Source organism: Orcinus orca, chromosome 9 (genome assembly GCF_937001465.1).
Source record: "Orcinus orca chromosome 9, mOrcOrc1.1, whole genome shotgun sequence".
In the NCBI taxonomy this organism is placed as follows: domain Eukaryota; kingdom Metazoa; phylum Chordata; class Mammalia; order Artiodactyla; family Delphinidae; genus Orcinus; species Orcinus orca.
The window spans coordinates 15,651,554-15,675,861 of NC_064567.1; the positions used below are offsets into that span (position 1 = coordinate 15,651,554).

At 40.4% G+C, this 24,308-nt stretch overlaps 1 protein-coding gene across 2 annotated transcripts in view; it reads left to right on the forward strand.

Annotated features, from left to right (window-relative positions):
- The window catches only part of DGKI (diacylglycerol kinase iota), a 448,623-nt gene that overhangs the window by 231,780 nt on the left and 192,535 nt on the right, over window positions 1-24,308 (forward strand). For both annotated transcript variants that reach the window (XR_004484538.2, XM_033432383.2), the window contains exons 9-12: window positions 1,853-1,927; window positions 2,582-2,677; window positions 13,579-13,661; window positions 15,496-15,556. Coding sequence is in view for 1 of the 2 variants with exons in the window: in XM_033432383.2 (XP_033288274.2) it covers window positions 1,853-1,927; window positions 2,582-2,677; window positions 13,579-13,661; window positions 15,496-15,556 (315 nt within the window). In the remaining variant the exon portion in view is untranslated. The remainder of the gene's footprint in view (window positions 1-1,852; window positions 1,928-2,581; window positions 2,678-13,578; window positions 13,662-15,495; window positions 15,557-24,308) is intronic.

The window sequence follows — 24,308 nt, forward strand, 5'->3', positions numbered from 1 at the left end:
CCTCACGTTCCTCACCGCGGTGATTGGCTTTACCGCAGTACATATGGCTACTCACTCTGCCCTTTGTACTTCAAACAGGGGTTCTCAACCCCGGCTACACATTCGAATTCCCTGGGGAGCTTTTATTTTATTTTATTATTCTACTCTGGGAAGCTTTTAAAAAGTATCTTTGCCTGGGCTTCACCCCAAACAAATTAAATAAGAATGTTTGTTGGGGCCCAAGTACCAGCACTCAGAGCATCACTGAGTGCCATCAGGTAGATACAGCTTCTGTCGGTCTAATAGTTTTCAGCATTCTTCTTGGAATATTTGGCTGATTAAAAGTTTAAAGGTTCCGAGTAATTTTTTCTTCCCTTTTAATAAAACTGAAAGTAGTCAAAATATAGCAAATACTCGAAGAATGCAAAAGTTTCCCAAAGAGGGGCGCGGCAGTACACCCATTTAAAGAGGAATTCAGAAATTTGGAGATCTGTTTGCAGGAGAAGTATAGTCTAGAGTGAGTGATGACAGATCACCTGGAATCTCGAACACCCATGAACTTCCAATTTCTGGGGAGATTCAGAGAACCTGAAGACTTGGACAAATGGTTGTCCAAGAAAGTTTCCTTCATCCTTGGTGAGCACAGGCCACAAATCAACTTATTTTTTTCATGGTTCAAATGAAAGTAAAATAAAAACTAAATAGTTTCAGTCTTGTAACTTGGATGTTTTACTATATGTACTCTAGACTAAGGTTTATTTTGAATGCTAAGAAAAAGTACTCTAAAATGTTGAAGAATAAATACCTAAGTTTCTTCAAGCTGTTTGAAAACATTTAATTGCTCAAACAATGCAGTTGTATATACTTATATAAGCTTTTAAGTTAAGAATTTTGTATTTCAGGCTTTCAACACTCTGTAAAACTCTACGACATGGTAGTAATAGCTTGCCTTTATGAAGATGGCAATCTAATTAACTATTGACTTTTCACTAATTAAATCTGGCTTTGCCTTGTCTTCAGCCAGTGAGCTGCGACTGTCCCCTGAGAGAGGTTCTTCTCAAAGCATCTGTATAAAATATTAAGAATAAATAGCTGTAATAATCACAAAGTTGGGGTCCATAAAATCCCTAGAAAGACTGGGAATGTAAATTTGGGGTCACTGTGTTTCAGCAAGTTGGATGCAATTCTATGAGAAGAAAAAAAAAAATCAATGTTACCAGGGGAGGGAGGACTTTTTAAACTAATGGGTCTTTAGCCAGAGAAAGGAAGAGCAGTGGCTCCCACTCTATTATTATAAGTAACTCGAGTCTTTGCATTTTAAAACCAAGCCATTAATGCTGATAGGGGAGTTGGATCATAAAGTTCCAGTGGGGTTGAGTCATTTTATGAACAGGTCATTCCCTATAAAAAGTAAAAAGAGAAAACGAAAAACGAAAAAGGAAAACGTGAAAAATGGCCTCCTTTTTTACATTTCCACATAGGTGATCTCCATACCAGGAGGTGAACTTGAACTTGGTTGGGCGGGAGACGGACCTGGTTGGGCGGGAGACTGGAGCCCCTCAGAGAATTTGGGATTCTTCCATTTTTACTGGGAGGGTTGGCAGGTATAACATGTGTTGTTATGTGAGTCCATGAGAGCCTCCAGGGTTCTAAGTCCCTGCCTCTCCGTGTGGTGGGGAGTCAGTCGCTCACTCTGAAGCACGCGACTGGGTTCTGTGTGTGGCTTACCCATGAGCAGTGGCTTGGAAGTGTCAAAGCATGAGAAGCATGAACGTCGAACAGCATGTGCTGCCGTCATCTTCTAGATGGTTCTGCATGGGAAAGCTCGTGGGCCGTCTGCCTGCGAGCTCAGGGGTCCCTTCTTTCCCTACAGAACTCGCTGAAGGCTTCAAATCGGAAGAAGAAGAGAACAAGCTTTAAAAGAAAAGCCAGTAAAAGAGGAACTGAAGTAAGTGTTTGAGGGTGATGGTCCAGTGAAATCCATCCTCCTTTCCATAGCCGCCTCTGTCTGACTTGACCTGGCCAAGCGTATTTTTCCGATCCATCTCCTGCCACTCTTTCCTTCACCTCATTCTAACCACACTGGGATTCTGCCTATTCCTTAAAAAAAAAAAAAAATATATATATATATATATATATATACACACACACACACACATATATAAATAAGTATATAAATAAATATATATATTCCTTTAAAATATATATATATATATATATATATATATATATATATATATGAAACTTCCTGCCACTTCAGAATCAGAGCATTTGCACTTGTCTGTGGAAGTATTATCCCAAAGATTATAAAGATGAAGATAAGAGCTAGAACGTTTCTAGAACGCTTTGAGTATACAGAATAAAAACAAAAGCGTGGCTTAATTCTTGGGGGCAAGTTACAGCTTGCGATACTTTCTCGCTTACTTTGAGTTAGCCCTGTGAAACAAGGTGCAGAGGTTTTTTTTGGGGGGTGGGGCGGGGTTTTTTTGGGGGGGGTAAGGGGGTAGCGGTGGTGCTAGTAATTTCTCACTTTCATTGTTTTGGGGCTGCCTTTCAAGTCACAGATGTATGTCTCAATAGTTCTGCTTTCTTTCTTCATTAGGAAAACAAAGGTCGTCCTTTTGTGATAAAACCTATCTCTTCTCCTCTCATGAAACCTTTGCTTGTGTTTGTGAACCCCAAGAGTGGAGGCAACCAGGTAAGTCAGTTTTCATGAGTTTCACCTGGAGGCTTCGATGCCTTCTTGAAAACACATTTCCCAACACCAAGTGAAATAGCACCACGTAGGACCCCTAGCATTGGAAGGCAGCCAGTTTCTCCAGCAAGGGACAGCCTCACACATGACTGGGCTAGGCAAAGCCTAGAGGCTCTAGGATCTATCCCTCTACTTCCACATAAGGCTTTACTAGAGGTACTCAAAAACCTAACTGCTAATAGTTTCCTTACAGATTTTCAAGAAAGGTCATTCTATAAACTCTTAGGTTTCAGGTTTCTCAACTCCTATAGTTAGGAAGCCCTTTATGAACTTATCTTTCTTTCTTTCTATTGTAATTTAGACCCGACTGCTTTTTTCCCTCTCTTCAGAGGAAAGAGAGATTAATGATTTATTATTCATTGATAATCATGAACAACAGATACCACCAAGGCTAGCAAAACTATATTACGTTTCACAGGTTTCATTTGGTCTTTGCCCAAGTCCTATAGAATCATTAGTTATCAACCTCATTTGAGGATAAAGAAATAGCCTTAGAAAAGTTAAATGTAAAGACATATCTAAAGTACACAGCTCTTTAAAGGATAGAAATTGTTCTAGAATCCAGGTCTTTGTCTCCTCATCTAGTTTTCTTCCCACTCTCTGAGGCTTCTTATCAATACTCTTCTGTGGGCTCTGATTTTCTGTTATTTTCACGTGAGACTGGATGATAAAATATTTCCTGTGTCCATGAAGGGAAGTGCACATTTTACATTTTGAGACAAGATTCCCTGGAGTATCACGCTAAACAACTAAAAGATTTAAAACTGTTTAGTCACCCCATATAAGGAGGGGAGTCATAGAATTAGGATTGATCCAAAATGATGTTCTTATTACTAAAGTTAATGGGCATTTTTCCAGATCGCATTAATTATAGTAAAGCTTCTCTTATGGGAGCTTGTAATTTAAAGAAAATATTATCCCTCCTTTCCTTCCTTTCTTCAAAATTCTTAATAATAATTCTTGTGTTAAAAGTCTGTATTAACATTGTAGAGAACAGGGAAAAGAAACGTGTTGTAAGCAGAGAAATAATCTGTTTTCAACATTCTGCTCTTTTGAGTTGCTAAATGACCACCTTCGTGTTGTAATGATGGTGAGCCTGACACTGCCACTGGAGGAGGTTCTCAGGAGTGAGGTGCAGTTTGCCCTGAATCTTACCCCCTCTCTATCTCTGGTCTCGCTGAAGCCTAACTAGGGTTGGGGGTGTGGTTGGGGACCAAGGAACAGAGCAAAGCTAATGTAATTAACTCCATGATTTTGGCCACCTGAGCCACCACATGCTAATTAATGTCTGATATATTTTATCACAACAGTCTTTACATAAAATGCCTTTGTTAAATTATCATCAGCTTTTTCCCTAGGGCATTCAGAAAATTGTAGGTGATCTCTGCTTTTGAGGAGGGGACGGTCCAGTTAAGATACAGCGGGTTGCTGTTTCAGTCTCTGTATGAGTTATTAAAGACAGGGACTTCAGAGATGATCTAAGTTTGCTTCCTCTTTCACTAAATAGAAAACAGTTCATGGACGCCTAAGTGATAAGGATATCGTGTTTGTTAATGACACAAAAGGGGCAAATGGGGAAAAGAATCTGAGCAACGTTAAATATACGTGAGTTGTAAATTGAGTGGATCAGACCGCAAGTGCTGTGGAAGTTCAGAGGCAAGCGGTGACTTGGGAGTGATAAGGAAATGGTGTCAGGGAAGTGGCTGAAATGGAAGATGTGTACTACTCAGTTGTGCAGAGGAGAGAAAACTGGAGTCATGTCCTCTTCCTCCTCTCTTGTCACATTGCTGTTCACCCTTTACTGTAGCACCTTTCTGAACTATTGCTCAAAATTAATCGCCCTGTACACTATGCCCCTGTCGTCCATGGCACACACCTGTATTATGTGAATTGCAGCATAAGTGCTCCAGGGGTGCCTCTACGGCAAAGATACAGTGTCCATAATGCCGGGGGCCTCACCTCTGAACCTATGATGTCTAATATACGGCATAGAGCAGTGAACAAATAATTGTTTAATAAACAGTATGTGTAGAAGATGGAATGTTGTGATGAAAATGATTCATTTTGAGTACAGTTTGGTGAGTAGAGGATGCATATTAAGTTACTAGAAATGTGATTAGAGGTTAGAATGAACCTATGGAGCAGTGTCTTAAAACCCAGCTGAGGATTTTGGATTTATATAGTGAAAACTTGTTTTTTGCTATTTAAAGTTTTTTTAGTTTTGAAAAATATTTTTTAAACAAAGGAGTAATATAATGGAAGATTAATTAGACACATAGAGAATATATATATAAGTCAGGAGTCTATTCACTTAGCATAAATCGGGTAGAGGAACTTGTTTATACATCCTATATATAATATCAATAGTTTGCATTTACTAATCCCAAACTCCTAATCCTTCCCTCAACAAGGTCCTACAGTATAGCAAAGGGAACTATAGTCAATATCCTGTGATAAACCATAATGGAAAAGAATATGAAAAAGAATATATATATATATATATATATTTAAACTGAATCACTTTGCTGTACAGCAGAAATTAACACAACATTGTAAGTCAACTATGCTTCAATAAAATTTTTAAAAATCAGGTAGAGGGATAGCTCAGTAGATGGATGGATTGATCAATGGATGGGCGGACAGATGGACTAATGGTGGATCATGGATGAATGGGTAGATGGGCACGTGGATGAATAGGATACATAAAAGGAAGTAGAGCATCAAGATTTTCCAGCTAATTATCTGGAAAGTGGCTTTGTTATTGATGGGTTTTCAGGAAAGGGAAAAAATTATTTTGGGGAAGAGGTTGAAATGAGTTTGAGGAATTTGAGATCACAGTGAGGTATTCAAATTTTTTAAATGGCCAGTTGTGAGAAACACAAGGCTTCGTGACTTTGCTGCCACTTGCTGCACTCTGGCTTGTGAGTGAATCGCCCTAAAGACGTTACCTCCGGAATAGCTGGGATTCTCAGAAGTGTGACTAACCAAATCAAAATTAATATTACACAACTTTAAATTTCTACATATTCCCTCTCTGAAGTAGAATTCTTTACTAAGCCTAATAAATAAGAAGAACACTGTGCATTGTTTCTAAGCACAGTGTGAAATGTGGAGAAAGCTGTAAAGAAATCCAAACACCCATCTACAATTAGAATCATTCAAACTGGCCTCCAGCGGCTTCGTATATTCACGGTTCCTTCTTCAGTGTTAGGATGCTACAGCTTTGATCCCCCGATTGTGGTGAGCAGGGCAGAGTCACGGTCAGGGCTGATCTAACTCCCCTGTCAGGGCTAGCCTTTCCTGAGCTGTGACCATAACATGACCTTCACGTTGCAGACGAGGGCACGTTCAGCCACAGGATGGGGAGTCAGAGGATGAAGCAAACCATCCCATCTGGCAAAACGCAATCAGAGGAAGGAGTTTCTTATTCCTCAGTTCCTTTGAATCTTGCTTCCTCATAGTTTTTCCCTCCTCCTTTTTTTTTTCCTTTCTTTTTTTTTTTTTTTTTTTGCGGTACGCGGGCCTCTCACTGTTGTGGCCTCACCCGTTGCGGAGCACAGGCTCCGGATGCGCAGGCTCAGCGGCCTTGGCTCACGGGCCCAGCCGCTGCGCGGCATGTGGGATCTTCCCGGACCGGGGCACAAACCCATGTCCCCTGCAACGGCAGGCTGACTCTCAACCACTGTGCCACCAGGGAAGCCCTTCCCTCCTCCTTTTATTCTCTCGGACCCAAATGAGCCATAGTTGAGACAAAGAGCCAAAGGGGAACAGAGGGTGGCAGTGAAAACGAAGCAGGTGAACCCAAGGAAGGAGAAGTGGGGTGGGGGGCATACCCTTTCCTACCTGGAGTTTCTCGCTCTGCAGCATTCTGTATTCAAGCCTTACATAGTGTGCTGTTCTGTTTTGAGAAGGGAGACCATTCACTTCTATTTACCTTACAGACAGGTTGAGATTAGTAACATGACCTCTGTATTTATTTGACATCCTCAGTCATGAGAATCTTTGAAATATCACTCATTAGAATTCTTACCTAGGAATTTTCAGTTTCCAGAAAATTCAGGAAATTTCTGCCTGACACTAGTGTTCAGTCCGGGTAAATTCTATTTGAATATGTGCCCCTTACTCCCTTCTTATAGTCCAGAGGCTTTCAAACTGTTTGTAAATAAAACCCACGAAGACACTTGTTAGAAATGCTCCACCCCATAAAATCTGATGCAGTGGGTCTGGTTGAGGCCCAGGAATGCTACTGGTTAGCAAGCATCTCCCATGATTCTGATGTAGGTCTTCTGTGGAACACATTTAGGAAAACATAAATAAGAGTCATATCAGGGTCTCTGAGATGACCTGGGCTTTGTGTGAGGAGCACAGTGGGTGAGAAGTTATTTGAGATGAAAGTTTATTTTTTTGTTTGAAGAATAGCATCTCAGCTTGTCCTTACTTTCTTCAAGGAGGCTCATCTCGTAGCTCAGAGAAGTGGTTCTCAGCCCTCGCTTCATGTCAGAATAACCCCGGCAGCTTTTAAAGACCGATGTCTGCTGCACCCCCTGCTAAGAGCCTGTGAGGACAGGACCCCTTAACTGGTCTAAGTTCCTAGTAGATTTTCTTGTCTAGCTAGTGTTGAGAATCATGGGGGTTTTTTTCTTAGGCTTTAATGTGCATATGATTCACTTGGGGATCATGTTAAAATGCAGATTCTGATTCAGTGAGTCGCAGGTGGCTCTGAAATCCCGCTTTTCTAACACGCTCCCTGGTGCCAGTGTTGCTACAGCTGAGACCACACTGATTCTCAAGAGCTGACAGCAATCAGTAGAGAAATACTTTGTTGTTCTTGTTGTTAAATCCTGATTTTTGCCTTTAAAGGATTGATTTATTCTGCTCATCTGTATCTCGATATAAAGCACTCCCCTCTTCTGTTTTTGAAGCTTAGACTTCAAACTTAAAACGCACACGCACAAAACTTGCTTAGGCTTCTGTTCTTTAAATGACTAGACGATGTCGCCATCTGCTGGCAAGTTAAATGCCTACAGCTTTTTTTTCCTTCAGTATTTTATGTGTGTTCGGAAATTTTCCAGCCCTTGGCAGGAATATGTTGAGCTGCACACATTATAGGGACTGCTTTTATGTCCTCTTTTTAAACAATCCCTCTTTTAAACAGATGCTTCAGAATAATTGTCTCTGTTTTTCTAACACTCTTCAGGTAGACATGTACTGGGTGTTCTGCAAAGCTTTAGAGGTTAGTGGCACGGCTATTATTGGTGGGATGTGAACTATTTGAGGGAATAGTCACTAGAATTAGGGGCTGTGATATCAACTTTGAGTGTCTCCTCCTGCGGAAAAGAGGTAGTACAGGAAAGAGAAACTTTATTCCCGCATGATGCCCTCCTCGGCGTGGAAAACTGAGGGCCTAAGAAATAGGCCCCCTCTCTTACGCTGATCGCCGCTTTAACTTCAAAACTTATCATTTTTCTTGGATGCCCGTGTGACTCATTAACATGTTTGTACCTGAGATGTATGGACCCTTCTGATGCCTCTCAATGTTTCCTGCTTTCACACTGCGTCTCCTTCACACTCATGAGTCGTGAATTTCACCTTTCAGTGACTTAGATTATACATTCATTGTTAGGCAAGTGTCCTTTTTTTATTGAGCTATAGCTGATTAATGATACTATATCAGTTTCAGGTGTACAACATAGTGATTCAGTATTTTTATGGGTTATACTCCATTTAAAGTTCTTATAAAATGTTGGCTCTATTCCCTGTAAGCGGGTGTTCTGACCACTGGAATTATTCTGGCCAGCCAGTCCTGAGAGTCGAGGGTCCCGGCCTGGGGTGCTCACGCCGTTCATTGTGAAATCCCAGGGTACAGGTGTGGCATGAGCTGGACCCCTGGATCAGAGTTGCCAGGGAGCTTATCAACAGGTTATAGGGGGGAGGGATGTTCAGCCTGTGGACAGGCTCATATTGACCGAGTTCACACACCATTCATGGACAGGCTTCCCCAGACCAGGGCCGGCCCTTCCTAAGTCAGGCCAGGGAAGGTCAACCCAGGTGGGGAGAAGGAGGAGACAAAGAGAGGAAGTAACTTCCAATCTGAGTCCCCAGACTATTTCTACATACTGAACAAACAGCCTCAGTGAAGATGTTATTTTCTACGATGCTCAACCTAGGGATAAATCAAAAACATTATTTTATTATTTTATTTTTTTATTGAACTATAGTTGATTTACAGTGTTGTATTTCTGCTGTACAACAAAGTGATTTAGTGTGTGTGTGTCTGTGTATTCTTTCCCATTATGGTTTATTACAGGATATTGAATATAGTTCCCTGTACTACACAGTAGGACTTTGTTGTTTATCTGTTTTATATATAGTAGTGTATATTTGCTAATCCCAAACTATTAATTTATCCCCCTCCCCACGCTTTCCCCTTTGGTAACCATAAGTTTGTTTTCTATGTCTGTGAGTTTGTTTCTTTTCTGTAAATAAGTTCATTCGTATCATATTTTAGATTCCACATGTAAGTGATATCATATGATATTTGTCTTGTTCTGTCTGACTGACTTCACTTGATATGACAGTCTCTGGGTCCATCCATGTTGCTGCAAATGGCATTATTTCATTCTTTTTTATGGATGAGTACTATCCCATTGTGTGTGTATGTATATATATAAATGTATATTTATATTATATATCTAAAATAATATAAATATATATATAATACATCTTTATTCACTTAACTGTCAATGGACACTTAGGTTGCTTCCATGTCTTGGCTATTGTAAAGAGTGCTGCAGTGAACATTGGGCTGCATGTATCTTTTTGAATTACAGTCTTCTCCGGATATATGCCCAGGAGTGGGATTGCTGGATCATGTGGTAACTCTATTTTCAGTTTTTTAAGGAATCTCCATACTGTTTTCTATAATGGCTGTACCAGTTTACACTCCCACCAACAGTGTAGGAGGGTTCCCTTTTCTCTACATCCTCTCCAGCGTTTATTATTTGGACTTTTTGATGATGGCCATTCAGACCGGTGTGAAATGATACCTCATTGTGGCTTTGATTTGCACTTCTCTAATAATTAGCGATGTTGGGCATCTTTTTGTGTGCCTATTCCAAAGGCCCCACCTGCTAATACCATCACATTGAGGGTTATTTTGCAGGAGCAGACATCAGTGTACAGTAGTGGCTAAACCAAGCCACCTAGCCCCTTTGATGGGTCTAGGGCCTGGATGTCTAGCTCCTTAGCCTCTAGTCAGACTGCTGTATCAAAATGTAAGTCCAATTCCTCTGCTTAAGACATTTCAGTGACTGTCATTTCCTGCAAAACAAAGCCTGAGCCCCACAGCCCACATGACTTAATCTACAACTCACTTTGGGAGTTTCATCTCCCACCACCCCTGCCTCATGGTCCAAAGACTGAAATGAATATAGTTTTTCCGTGACATGTCTTGCTGTCTCACACATCTTGTACCCTTACCGTAAAACTTCTTCCTCTACTCCATGTAAAAAGAAATGGTTAACTCTACTCATCTTGCAAGACACAGTTCACATACCATACATAGGAAGCCCTCATCCAATCCCCATAGTTGGGCTTAGAGTATCTCCTCCAGCCACTCATACATCTCCGTAGGCATCTTCATCATAGCATTTACCATCTTTAGTGAACGAATTTATTTTGGGTTGGTCTCCTGAGCTCCTGGGTGTGCACATGGGTACAGAGTAGGAGCCTAATACAGGTTTATTGAATCAATAAGGTATTCTTTCGGGATTGTTTGGGTTAAGAGATTTCTTAACCTCCTCCTCCCACTGTTATTTTCCTCAGGTCTTTCTTATTGTCTGGACAGTTCTTTTCATGAGCTAGATAATGCCTCCATGATATAAACCAAGGCTTGCTTAGTAACATAGAGTACTGAGCCCTACATGAGAGTTCCAGTGCTTTGATGACAATTGATGTGCTGCTATTTGAGCTGACCCATTCTTAGTTGATCCTCTATACTCCCCAAATCATTATATTTTTTTCATGAATAATTCAGAGAACTTTCTTTGGAGAACAAGATCTTCTCTGTCTTGTCCATATCCTGATCCCCTTACCTAAAACCGTGCCTAGCACATAGGAGGTGAATGGATGAATCCTGTTCGTTCCCCTCTGGAACAATCTACCTATTTTCTTGGAAGTTGTTTTATTCTGCGCCACTCTGTTCCCTGATACCTGGAGCTGGACAGAACAATGTTTTATCATTCCATAGGAATACCCAATCTCAAACTATCTTAGAAAATTCTGTGGTCATTGAGGTATTACATCTACAACCATATGTATGAGAACACGCTCCGGAGCGTATTAGAATTGATGTGTAAGCTGTTTTTTTTTTTCATTTAGAGAAAAATAAAACTCTTGCACAGAAGTTCAGCTTTTATAAGGCATATAGCATGTGATGACTATGAGAGTATTTGAAACTCGCTAGTCAATTGTGTAGGTGATGGAGTAGACTTAATCTTGTCAGTGAGAAAGAAATAAGTTACTCTTTTCCTGGTGAATTAGTACTTGTCAACCCATTCAGTTCTATTCAATAAATTATCTCTATTAAAGCACTGAGTAGCTTATCCTAGAGGTAGCAGCAGAGTAAATAGAACTAACTTAAATGTTTTAGGTCTCTTTTCTTTACCCACCAAGATTGATTTAAGACAATGCAATACTTTCATTCAGACACTTATCATTTTTGCTAATGAATGTGTTTTAGAAAGATTACTTTTAAAATAAGAAATTATATCATGCCTGAATATAAACTCTGATAGGGCAGCCTCGCATGTTTATGAAAGTCATCCCTGCCCAATTCTAGAGAGCATTATTCCAGTAGGCTGCAACATTAAGTGGTACCTCTAGAAGCGTGGGGTGCAAAACCTGCCAGCCTTAAAAAATACCCCTTTGTCAAAAGGATAAATGTAGCGAATTAGGTGTTCAAACTAACACAAATTGAAAATGAGCAAAACCCAACATGGTGTGGACATTCAAACCTTTTAGAGAAATTTGAAGATAAAAAAAAACCCTCAATGCTTTTTATTTTTATTTTTTGAAAGATGTTAATTACTTAGTATTGTATATATAAGAGAAACTGGAATTGAGACGCACACCATAGCCAAAGGTGACAACGAAGGAGTAATTAACATCCACAATTCACATTGCCCTAGGAATCTAAAAGTGAAAAATTAATTTTCTAGCAAGTCAGTTGGAAATTTTTAATAAACTTATTGGTCATTAGAATGACTCTGGTGTTACCTATGAAACATAAAAGATTACTTGAAATAATCCCCAACTGACTTGATACCAAGGCCTGGTGTGGAAAGAAGAGAATGGTTTAGTATTTAGTTATTATTATGTATCTAAATCTATATCTAGATTTTGTAGGAAACAAAGTATGTCGTTTGGCGAAACTGAAGGATTAGTTGTAATGATTAAGGGTAGAATGTTATTCCTAAATTTATAGCAAGCACATGATAAAGCAGAACTTTAAATTATAGGTTTGGATGAAATGTGGAACAAAAGACCTACACTGGCCTCTGTTGACAACTGGCATAGCAATGTGATAATTATAAACTACACTTTAGCCCTCACATGCTCAAGTGTAGTTTAATGAATAGGTTAACAAGGAACAAAAAACATTTACAAAGGCCTATTTTGTGCCACATACTATGCTGGATACAAAACTATTACTGATTCATTTAATTCTCATAATCACCTTGGAAAGTAGACATTGCCCTATTTTACATGCTGAATTTCTGCAAGATTATAAATTCTCACAGTCACCCAGTTAGAACACCCAAGTTAGCTCTGACTCAAATATTGTGCTATTTCTACCGTACTAGGATGACTCTCAAATACAGTGTATAGGTATCCAAACTTAGGAATATTTTCAAGGAAGAGCAATCATGATAGCTAAGAAAGGGATGATAGTTACAAGCAACGGATGCTGCCCAACCGATCAAATATTATTTGCTATGGTTGGTAGTGACCTAAAATGAGGCGCCCTACTCAATTTTAAAGCTCTTTTGATACTGCTTAATAAAAATCTCTTCTTGAATTTGATGTTTGCTCAGTTCACTTTAAGAAGTGATCTCCAGAACTGCTTTGTATTTGCCATGATATCTCTACAAATGTCACAGCTACTTAAGACACTCCAAAAATGGTTATGAGAGAGAGAAAAAGACACAGATGTATACATGGAAATTGAAAAATGTCAAAGTAAGAGTTGATAGCACTGACTAGAGAAATTCTATATTTTAAGTATGGGGAGCCTGAGATACTTTTGCTGTGGTTAAAAACATTTATTTCAATAAAGTCATACTTAGCTAATACTGTCCTTATTTTATATTATGCAAAGACAATGATCTGCACAATAAAGTAAAAAGTAATGTTAAATTACATAAGTTGACTAATAACTTCCCTATGTGGATTTTCACACATTAAATAATGATAGTGAAAGCCAACAGATACTAATCATTAAGCATTTGTTGCATGCCAACCACTTTGATGTTCTCCTCAGACATTATTGCATTTAATCTTTACAACAAGTCTGTGAACTAGGCATTTTTATTCCTGCATTAAAGAGAAGAGAGCTGAACTTAGTGAAATTAAAGAACTTGCCCGAGTTACACAGGTTAGACAGAGCCTAATATAAGCATTCAACCTATGTATATCGACGGCCAAAGCCCATGATTTTAACCGCTACTCTATACTGTTTATAATTCAATATTATTTTTTAGAACAGGATTTATTTTTATTCTTTAAATGAGCAGGTAATATTTGGAAATTTCTTCCTGTTACTGTCAGTTTTTTTTTCCTTACAGGGAACCAAGGTCATGCAGATGTTCATGTGGTACCTGAACCCACGGCAAGTCTTTGATCTTTCTCAGGAAGGGCCAAAAGACGCGTAAGTCTGGAAATACCCTCCATGGTTCTTACTATTTTAGGCGAGTGAGAAGGACTTTCTGCTTTGGAGTCAAGCTTTATTATTTGATGACCTCATGAAGTGTTTTTCTGACCGTCTCTCATCTACTTGCTCACCTGCACTGTCCTCCCTTTGAAACTTCATCTGCTGTTCCCCTCTTCGCTGGGTTAGTTTCCTTCAACACTTACCCTCTGAGTTGTTAACTCTGAGTGTGTTTGCTGCTTAGACACATGTAACTGTACATTATGGGCAAATCTGAATCGAGAAAGGATCCATCCTTTTTCTACTTATGCATGTACCACTTTGGAGATGTACATTAATGGGAATGTCAGTGTATCTTTGGAGAAGGGCCATCTCTGTTTATGAATATTTTCATTTGTTTGCATTAGAAATTGTATGCATCTGTGTCCATTTGAGAGCTTGATTGATTAACTGATTATACCTATGGATTCCATACCAGAGTGGGAGAGACATTCTAATTCCTGCTCAGTCCTTCATCTGAGCCTCTCAGAAATTTCATTCTCTGTTTTTTGTTCGAAGTGGTGAAAAATAAAGTCTCTCTGTAGATGACATGTGTCCTATATCTTCCCTTTCGTGGAGGGGTACATGGTGGGAAGGAGCAGGGACATTTCTGCTGTTGTCTGTTTCCCTTTTTAAAACCCACCTAATAAGGTAGTTCAGATGTCATCTGGTAAACATTAGAGCTAAAGAGATACTAATTATTTTTATAACTACTTATAAATAAGTAATAATATCAGAGGCAAAGAAACACAAGCTCAGATAATTTCTAGAAAATAATATTCCTGTATGAAATAGATAAATTACATATTTTAAGCCTACGAGAGAACATTAATTATGAAAATTAACTTCTGTTGTCATTCTCTTAATCTGTGAACTTCCTTGCCACTAGAGTTTGCTGTAAGACTTCTATATTTTTTTCTGCATTCAGATGTATTAAGGCAAATCTGCTTTTTCCCTTTTACATTTACTTTTGCCCTTTCACATTTACTTAAGATTTTATCATTTTTAGTTAGACTTTAGGTAGATACTTCATAGATAACCATAAAGAACATGGCAGGACAGGAACTATTTTCAGAAAAAAATATGATTTGATTTAAATAGGTGACGTTTTCTGGAATAGAGCCATTGAAATTGTCACTTAAGCAAACATTTTAGCGGGAACAGTATCATTGCATTTTCTTAAGACAACAGGAAAGATCTAATTTCAAGCAGACATTGAAAATAAAGAAAATTCAGTAATTCTTCCCTTTTGGGGCTGAGCAGTATAAATGGGGGTTTGAGCGTCAGCGGGTGAGTTGAGAGGAGATGGAATTGTGGGTGCGGTAGTAATAATGCTAGTGGGGTGTCCTTCCTATCTCTCTGAAGAAGGTTTTCTAGGAGTAAGAGTGGGAAGTGTAGATTTGAAAAATAAATAGGTCTGGGAAAAGCTAATCAGATTTGATGTTCTTTGAGAAAGGAGGGAGAAGAATGGAAAGAAAAAGAAGGAATTTGACACTAGTGAGGAAAATAACGTGCGTTGACACATTAATAGGAATTATGGGAAATAAAACACTAGGACACCCTAAAACCCCATTCCAGTGACGTTTGCTGCCAGCCCCTAATCCGATTGTTGGAACCAGTACTTGGTGACTACTCGGTGACTCGTTTTGAAGGTATTACCATTCTCGCGGTTATGCGTTTTCTCCAGTGGACACCCTCCACGGCCCCCTTCGTTTTGGTGTGTTTTGGAATCGTGCTCTCTACTATGGCCGGTGATATGCTCTTTTATTTACTTTTCCTTCTGTATCCTCTACAGGCTTGAATTATATAGGAAAGTACCAAATCTGCGGATTCTGGCCTGTGGTGGGGATGGAACGGTAGGTCCTTGAAAGAGAATCTAGTTCTTTCCCTTGTTTCTTCCATTTGTCTTTTGTTTTCCTTAAGACATTTCTCTTTCTTCATTCCCACCTCACAGTCTTTCCAATCCCCTCAAACCTCTGTCTCTCATGTGAATCCAATCCCCTAAGGGTTAGGAGGGACTTTGTTATTGCCCTCAAGGATTCATACTTGATCTTTCTAAATTAGATTTCCCTCTCTCCACTAGGCTATATCCTTTCCTGTTCCACAAAGTAAGGATGTGGTCACATCACTAGAATGAGGATTGTAGGTGACTAAATTATTTTTAAAACAGAAACTGACCTATTTCCATATATTCTTAATAATTGGTCACAACTATGGAGAAGTATGTGTACACAATTGAATTATGGCTTTTTTTTTTTTTTACTGGTGGAAATAAAACTTAGAATATTGGCTAACATTGGTTTGCATAAAGATCATAACTGGTTCCCTTTGTAGTCATTTTTGGAGAAAAGATGGAGTTGGGCTGAAGTTTAATATCACTGGTGTATTTTCCCCAGTTTGTCTCATCTGTTTCTCAATTTGCCCTCTACTTAGGTTGCTATATTTAGCAAAGGCAAATAATTGAGAATCGTGACATTTAGATTTTGCTGTCCAGTGTCTTTTCTTCTGTATTTGGAGTCTGATCTCATAGGATTTTATTATGAACTATCTTTGGCTTTTCTCTAATCTTCCTAATTAGAATGTTTTATTCTCAAAGGCAGCAATGGAATCTTCTAATTTTATCTCTGACAGCACGTGAACACTTAATGCAGCACTGGATACACATTATATACTAATAAACACAACCAGAAAAAAATAAAACAGTGATTGCACTGGTCCTTTAAGATTTTCTGTGGAGAGGAAAACATTTTTCAGTTGGGAAAGTAATGTTTACTATTCTTGGAGACTCTAATACACATTATTAGCTTATAAAATTCATTATAAAGTCTTAAAGAAGCCAAACCTATTTCACTTTGTTTAACCCAGCGTTTTCCAAAATTATTTGACTATGGGGATATGCCTGGTGTCCTGAATTCAGAGTCCTTCCTCTTTCTTGACTTAAGTGATCGTTACCTCAAATCCACATCGGTTGCCTGTTCCATCTCCATATCTTGGGCTTCATCCTGGCTTGGCAGTTCCACCTTCCAAACTTCCCCATTATCCACTGCACCTCCCATCACCTCTCTCTGCCTCACTGCTTTCTTCTTCCTTTCCTCTACTCAGCAGATATGTGAAGGAAGCACTGTTCTAAGTTATGTGGTATTGAGGTATTCTCTGCAGTTAGGGAAGTGTTTGGAAACATGGGAACTCAAAGCATAAAGGACAAAGAAGAGAGCCAAGTCCAGACACTTGTGAAACATTTATAATTAGGGGTGAGAGCTGAATTTCAAAAGGAAAGTGGAAAGATAGAAGCAGAAGAACCACCAGTAGTCTATTCTGTTGAGGAAAAAAAAAAAAAAAACCCAAAAGGAGTTTCAAGACAGAGGCAGTGGTTACATTCTTAAGAAGAGACAGGAATTACTGTGGATTTGGAGACTAGGAAGTAACTGCTGGTTTTCAAGAAATAGTTTCAAGAGAGTGTCTGGGACAAAACCCAGAATGAGAGAGACTTGGTACCTCCCTATTGGGACCTAATGACCAGATCAAATCACAGTGTTGAATTTCTATACTCTCTGGTGCCATTAATGTCACTACTCGACACGCAGACTACCTTGTTCCCCAGCTTTTCTAGCATCTCTTCTTTAAATAGACCATATTAACGGGTATTCCACAAGGCTAAATGTAACTTTTCAATTATAGTATAGGCACTTTTTCTTTTTTGGTACCTTATCTGTGATCCTAACTTCAATTTTCACATCCTTCTACATAACTCACAGCTGCACTAGACGTTTATACATGGGTCCTTTACAACAGCCATGAAAAGTAGTGTATTTCCCCTAGAACTGATGCATACTTTTGAACTAGTTATTTTTCTCAGTGGTAACCTCTGTAGTCCAGTCATGCAGAATCAAAACTTTGCATATCTTTTTTTTTTTTTTTTGCGGTACGCGGGCCTCTCACTGTTGTGGCCTCTCCCATTGCGGAGCACAGGCTCCAGACGCGCAGGCTCAGCGGCCATGGCTCACGGGCCCAGCCGCTCCGCGGCACGTGGGATCTTCCCGCACGGGGGCACGAACCCGTGTCTCCTGCAACGCCAGGCAGACTCTCAACCACTGCGCCACCAGGGAAGCCCAAAGCTTTGCATATCTTATACCTTACGTAAAATCAGGTTTTATTTTATTTTACCTTGTTAGATGTTTTGTAAAAGATATATGGGGTTTATGAAACGTTTATCAAGGTACGTGATTGACATTTTTATCAGTTTCGACTATGAAACTTTAAATTTTGAGTGTTTATATAAAGAAGAGGCATCCTGATGGATGCATGAAGAAAAGCTGTTGGCTCGAGGCAAGTGAAGTGTCGGGTATATATGTGACATAAGGTGCTCACCCTTTATTTAGTGAGTGTATCTGTCACTGTAGAGGCTGTCAGAATTCTGTCAGTGACAAGGTCCCAGGAGGAATCAGATATGGAATATTTTTGATGGGTTAGGATGAGGATACGTTAACCCTCAATCACATTAGTGTGTGTACAAGGTCTTATTAAATATATAGACACGTTGCATTAATTGGAGAAAAGTTATTCGGCTTCAGTATGAGTTACTTTAATTTTATCCTGGTAAAAAGTGCAGGGAGGGAGGTACTGCAGTTGGAGGAGGAAGAGGTGCTTTGGAAGGTTCCCTAACTTCTTCTGAGACATTCTAAATCTGCAAGGGATACGTTTGGATCCCTAAGGGTCTTCACAGCTGTAGCATTATGTTAGTATAGACCATTGCTGTTCAAGAGAACTATAATGCAAGCCGCATTGTTACATTTGAAGTTTTCTAGAAAAACTTAAAAGATTTTTCTTAGAAAAATCTAAGAAGCAGCAGGTTAAATTAATTTTATAATATATTTTATTTAACCCACTATGTCCAAGATATTATCATTTCAACATGCAATCAGTATAAAGTCATTCGTGGGATATTTTATGCTCAATTTGGACTGTCTTCAGAATCTAGCATATATTTTAAATTTACAGCGCCTCCAGTCGAGATCAGCCGTGTTCAAGCAGTCCGTCACCACACAAGGCCAGTGACGGCTGCAGAGGAAGGTGGCCCAGGTGTGGTCTCTTTGTAAGTGGTTTGCGTAATCCTGAGGTTGTCACATAGTTGCAGGTTTCCAATGGGCTGGTCCCATCTTTGATCTCTAGGGTGAGAGAAAACTAACTCAGAATGATCTCAAACCTTCATGTTTTTAAACTAGAAACAGTCTCTCTTTGGTCACGGGGTAAATTTGTATTCTCTCCTCTCCTCGGCCACATCTCCACCCAGCCAGCTCCCCATGGCTGCCACCTTGGTTAAATATCGAGGAGTGCGTGAACTGAGACAGTAGGGTCACAGGTCCCTTCCCCTCATTATGGATCCTTAAGGTGAAACATGATCCCTCCGTACCTGCCCTTGGCCTTGATGAGCTGGGCTGGATCCGAAGGTCCACCCTTAACCCTGTTAACGTCTTTCCGAAGGGCTGGGATTAAATGGACTTGAGCCACACACTTATGCTTATTTATGATTCCACTGGCTTCCCTAGATGAGGAGACATTCTACACAGTAGGCCCCCCCACGCCCCGACTCACTACAGCCGGAGCAGGGAAGAAAGCATTATTATTCCCCTTTAATTGACGGGGCCAGCAGATGGTTCCACAGGCCTCTTCTCCCTCAGCACCCCGACGTCCCAGCCTCTCTTGAAGAAGAGCTTGGTACACCCCCAGTTGTCCTCTTGCCGATGAGAGGATGGATAGCCTAAATCTACATTCTGTTTCAAAAAAGCTCATACCTTGACTAGTATCTCGATTTTAAACATTTCTTTTAACACAGAGTGACTTTGTAAACTATTGAGTGCAAATATGAAAATATCGAAAGGAAGAATCATTGTGTACATGTAAGAAAGGGAACCCAGTTGTCAAATGCTGCGTTTTGATGATCTTTCTGGGTGCAGAAACGTTGCCCTCGTTCTCCTGTGATTTCTCCGTGTGGGTATCCCTCACGTTTCTGCCTGCAGATGATATGAGGAAAGGCAACTGTGCATCTGCTTCGTTCAGAGAAAATGTCAATTCACGGCCCTCTCCACCCCTCAGCCAACGCTAATGTTAGCATATTGCCGAATGAAAACGTTGTTCCATGTGCACTTGGGAAATATTCAGTGATGGTTACAGCTGAACAGGGCCAGGGGGTGGCAGCATCAGGCAGCTGCTGCGGCTGCAGGTCTGGCTGGGCTGCTCTGCTCAGGGCCGAAGCCCAGCACCCTGGTGTTCTAGCCCCGTCAGCCCTGCATTTCCTAACACAAAGGCAGAAAGGACCTCTGCCACCTGGAAGATGATCTTGCCCAATCCAGAGAGTTTTCTTCAGTTGTGATGGGAAAGATGCAAAGCGGTGTGTGTTGCAATTAATGAAGTTTAATTGAAGGGGTGCTGGTCAAGCTGGTGGAGAGGATCTGGGGTCATGCGAAAGCCCCAGCAAACACAGTCGCTGCCCACGAACCTGCAGTCTGGACTTCCGGCAGGAGCACGGTCCTGGGAAGGGAGGGCCTCCGATAACAGCTTTGGACCTTAAGACTTTTGCATAGTTTTGCTTTCATAGGGGCAAGTACACGGATTATTACTCAAGATCTTTTATGTCTCCTGCTATTGTAGGTGTATTTGTTCCATATTCTCTCCCTCCCTCCCTCCCCCCTCCCCCTCCCTCCCTCCCTCCCCCCTCCCTCCCTCCCTCCCTCCCCCCCTCTCTCCCTCCCCCCCCTCCCTCCCTCCCTCCCTCCCCCTCTCTCCCTCCCTCCCTCCCTCCCCCTCTCTCCCTCCCTCCCTCCCTCCCTCCTTTTTATGCTGCAGTGTAGCTTGGCTTTTACTGTTTGTGATAGTCTATGAAAGAGAGATTTTTGTGACTTGATGGCAGTCAAAGGTGGGAGTGATTTGTGAACTTTGAGACTCAACTTTTCTTTAAGTGGAGAGACAGGAAGAGGGCATGTTGCTTCTAGGAAACTGGACCTTTATGGATGAAGTAAAGAAAGAGGAAGAAAAGTATATCTTAATCATAGCAGTTAATGTTAATTTAGCATTTCCTATTTGTCAGGCACATGCTAAGCAATGTCTCCATGTTATTTAGTTGGTAAAATACCCCTATGAGGCAGGTACTGTTATCCCTTTTTACACAGGAGGGAACTTAGATTAAGTGACTCACTGGCTCCGTGAGTTTCGGTAGGTGATGGAGCCAGGCTTCAGACGCAGCTGGGCTCCTCGCAGCTCTGTGCCTTCCCTGCACGCCTATGTTATGTTGCCTTCTGAGGAAGCTGGTTGTTGGGTAGTGACGATGTAGCTCTTGGATGAGAACAACTATTCAGGTGTTGTGCAAAGGAGAGATACGGGCCTACTTCAGCCAAAGAACTGTTAGCCTAACATGGATTGTACCTGAGGGAATTTCAAGCCAAAAAAAAGAAATCTCTGCTGTGAAAGGCAGGAGACGTTTGATGGCTCCAAGCGTTGTGTAATGATGAGATACTAAGATTATCTGCTTGTGTTCAGGGGAAAATTAACTAATTGAATAACTGGCTGTTGGAAAAAGAAGATAGAATCTATTTATGCATTTTTGTAAAGCAAATCAATTGAGAAGAAAGCGAAAATCAAAGGGTCCGGAGGGCCCATGGCGTTTTGTGTGGAACCACACACCACAGTTTCATGTGCATTCTTGGCAACCTTCTCAGAAAACAAAAACAGGAACAGGAACAGCTCTTAAGGTTTGAATGAGGACAATTATACTGATCAAAGGACTATTAGAAGACACCTTATCAATTCGTGGAAGGTATGGGACACTTATTTCAAAGTTATTTGAAAATTATTTGTGTTTCATGGGCTGTGAATTATTCCTCTAACCTTCCCATCCATCTTACCATTAGCGTTCTTCCTGGGATTTAGAATCTCTCTCTGCAGGCTCGTGTTCAGAGGAAGTTGTTTTGATGTGTTTGATTTTTCCTTTTTCTTTTTTTTTTTTAACACCTTTATTGGAGTATAATTGCTTTACAATGGTGTGTTACTTTCTGCTTTACAACAAAGTGACTCAGCTATGCATATACATATATCCCCATATCTCCTCCCTCTTGCGTCTCCCTCCCACCCTCCCTATCCCACCCCTCTAGGTGGTCACAAAGCACCGAGCTGATCTCCCTGTGCTATGCGGCTGCTTCCCACTAGCTATTTTACATTTGGTAGTGTATATATGCCCATGCCACTCCCTCAAATCGTCCCAGCTTACCCTTCCCCCTTCCTGTGTCCTGAAGCCCATTCTCTACGTCTGCGTCTTTATTCCTGTCTTGCCCCTAGGTTCTTCAGAACCATTTTTTTTTTTAGATTCCATATGTATGTGTTAGCATATGGTATTTATTTTTCTCTTTCTGACTTACTCCACTCTGTATGACAGATCCTAGGTCCATCCACCTCACTACAAATAACTCAATTTCGTTTCTTTTTATGGCTGAGTAATATTCCATTGTATATATGTGCCGCATCTTCTTTATGCATTCATCTGTTGATGGACACTTAGGTTGCTTCCATGTCCTGGCCATTGTAAATAGTGCTGCAGTGAACATTGTGGTACATGACTCTTTTTGAATTATGGTTTTCTCAGGGTATATGCCCAGGAGTGGGATTGCTGTGTCGTATGGTAGTTGTATTTTTATGATTTTTCCTTTTTCTTTCTCTGCCTCCTTTTACTAATCCTTTCTAGTAGTTTGAATGGTTTCAGGATCCTGAGAGTAGAGTCGGGTTTTCTTTAAGTGGCTAAGGCTCCCATCCTGCAGCCATGTCAGGGGTGTTTCAGGGGTGTCATTGAGCTCGTGGGAATTTGGACGCACTGTTAGAGAGAGGCTGTGTGCCTCGAGCCTTAAGGCATCCCAACTTTCTATGGGTTATGGACTCAGGCAGTGATCCCTCACCCTCTCTTCTTGGCCTCCTTTCTGCTGGCCAGTGGGGAGCCTGGTTCATACACAGCCTCCTACCAGCCAGGGGTGAACTTTTATTCCCCCTAATCAGACAGAAGCCAAACTCCTGGTTTCCTCTGCTTGCCATTTTGATCTTCATTTGTTTCTGGCCCATGAAGACTTTTTTTCCCTCCCATGTTTGTGTCTAGAGTGAAATGGGGTGTTGAAAGTGTGAACTCATAGCATTATCTTTACTCAGAAAAGATAGACCTATTTCAAATAAACATAACGAAAATCTCCCTAAAGGTAAATGGACTGAGGTCTGCATGATCATCTCTCAGAAGTTTTAAAGAGACTTCCTTCTCTTCCCTGCTCTGTATGGGATATTGAATTGGTTTCTAGAAAGTTCCACCGCATTTCTGAGAGTCTCTGTTTCTACTCAGGGCTGTTTACAGTCGCAGCCAGCGATCCCAGTTTGTTGGGATTTCTGAGTTTTCACATCCTTTTTAATGACTTTTAAATCCCCTTCTTGTAGTTTATTAGAGGCACCTGCTTTTACCGTGTCTAGTTTGTGCTTTTAGCAGCTCAGGAGCAATAGCTAACATAGTCATCAGCACTACTTTAGCATCTGGCATTTTTTCCCTTTACTTCAGTTAGCAAGGTTAGTGAGTATTGTGTGTAAGGGAAGAGCTAAAGAAGTGCTGGCTGGAAATCTAAGGACTTGTCTAGGAGCAAATCGCCCAGTTTGGGGGAAAGGGGGGGATTTTGGACACTAGTGTAGGTCTGGATTTTTAGTTTACCACTTTGGATGAACATAGTGATATCCCTTTCTAGAACGTAAAGACAGTTTTAGATTTCTTGCCAGATGGGCAAGTTTGACATCCTGGGAAGTACTCATCTTGGAGGAGAAAGGATTTTAGATGCAAGTCAACAGACCTGGCATGACTCCGACTCTGCCACTTTTGATTATTTTGTCTTGAGCAAATAACATGACCTCTGTGTACCTCAGTTAATAAATCTGCAAATTAGCTGAATTTGACTAAGCAATTTCCAAGTTTTCCCCAGTGTTCCACGGGTTCCCAAGTTACATGCCATGGTCTCAGGGATGTTCAGGCCACATCTAGAGCCGGGTTTAGTTCTTTACTGAAAGGTCCCCTGCACCAGAGTGGCTAAGAGGTTGGCCTTTGGTGTGTGGCAAACCTAGCTTTGAATGTCAGCTCTACCTCGCACATGATTAAGGAGGTCACTAAACCTTCCAAGTCTTGGTTTCCTTATCTACAAAATGAAGACAAAAATTATATCTATTGTAGAGAGTTGTTTTGAAGCTTAATAAGATAATTCAGTAGAAAAATTTGCTCAGGGACTAGCACATAGAAAGCAATCAGTATGTCTCTCTTTTTGTTAATTGTAAACTCCTGGAGAGCAGGCATTCTGCCTTACCTATCTTAGTGTAGTTCATTTACCTTTTTATTTCAATTACTTAGTTCCATGTTTTATATGCAGTAGTGTTCAATAAATGTACAATTAAAGTACAATTTAAAAAAATTTTTTTAAATAATTATACAAATTTAGAATGAATACATGTCAAAAATTTATTTAGCTTTTTTTTTCTTTTTTTTTAAGAAGATGTTGAGGGTAGGAGTTTATTAATTAATTTATTTTTGCTGTGTTGCGTCTTCGTTTC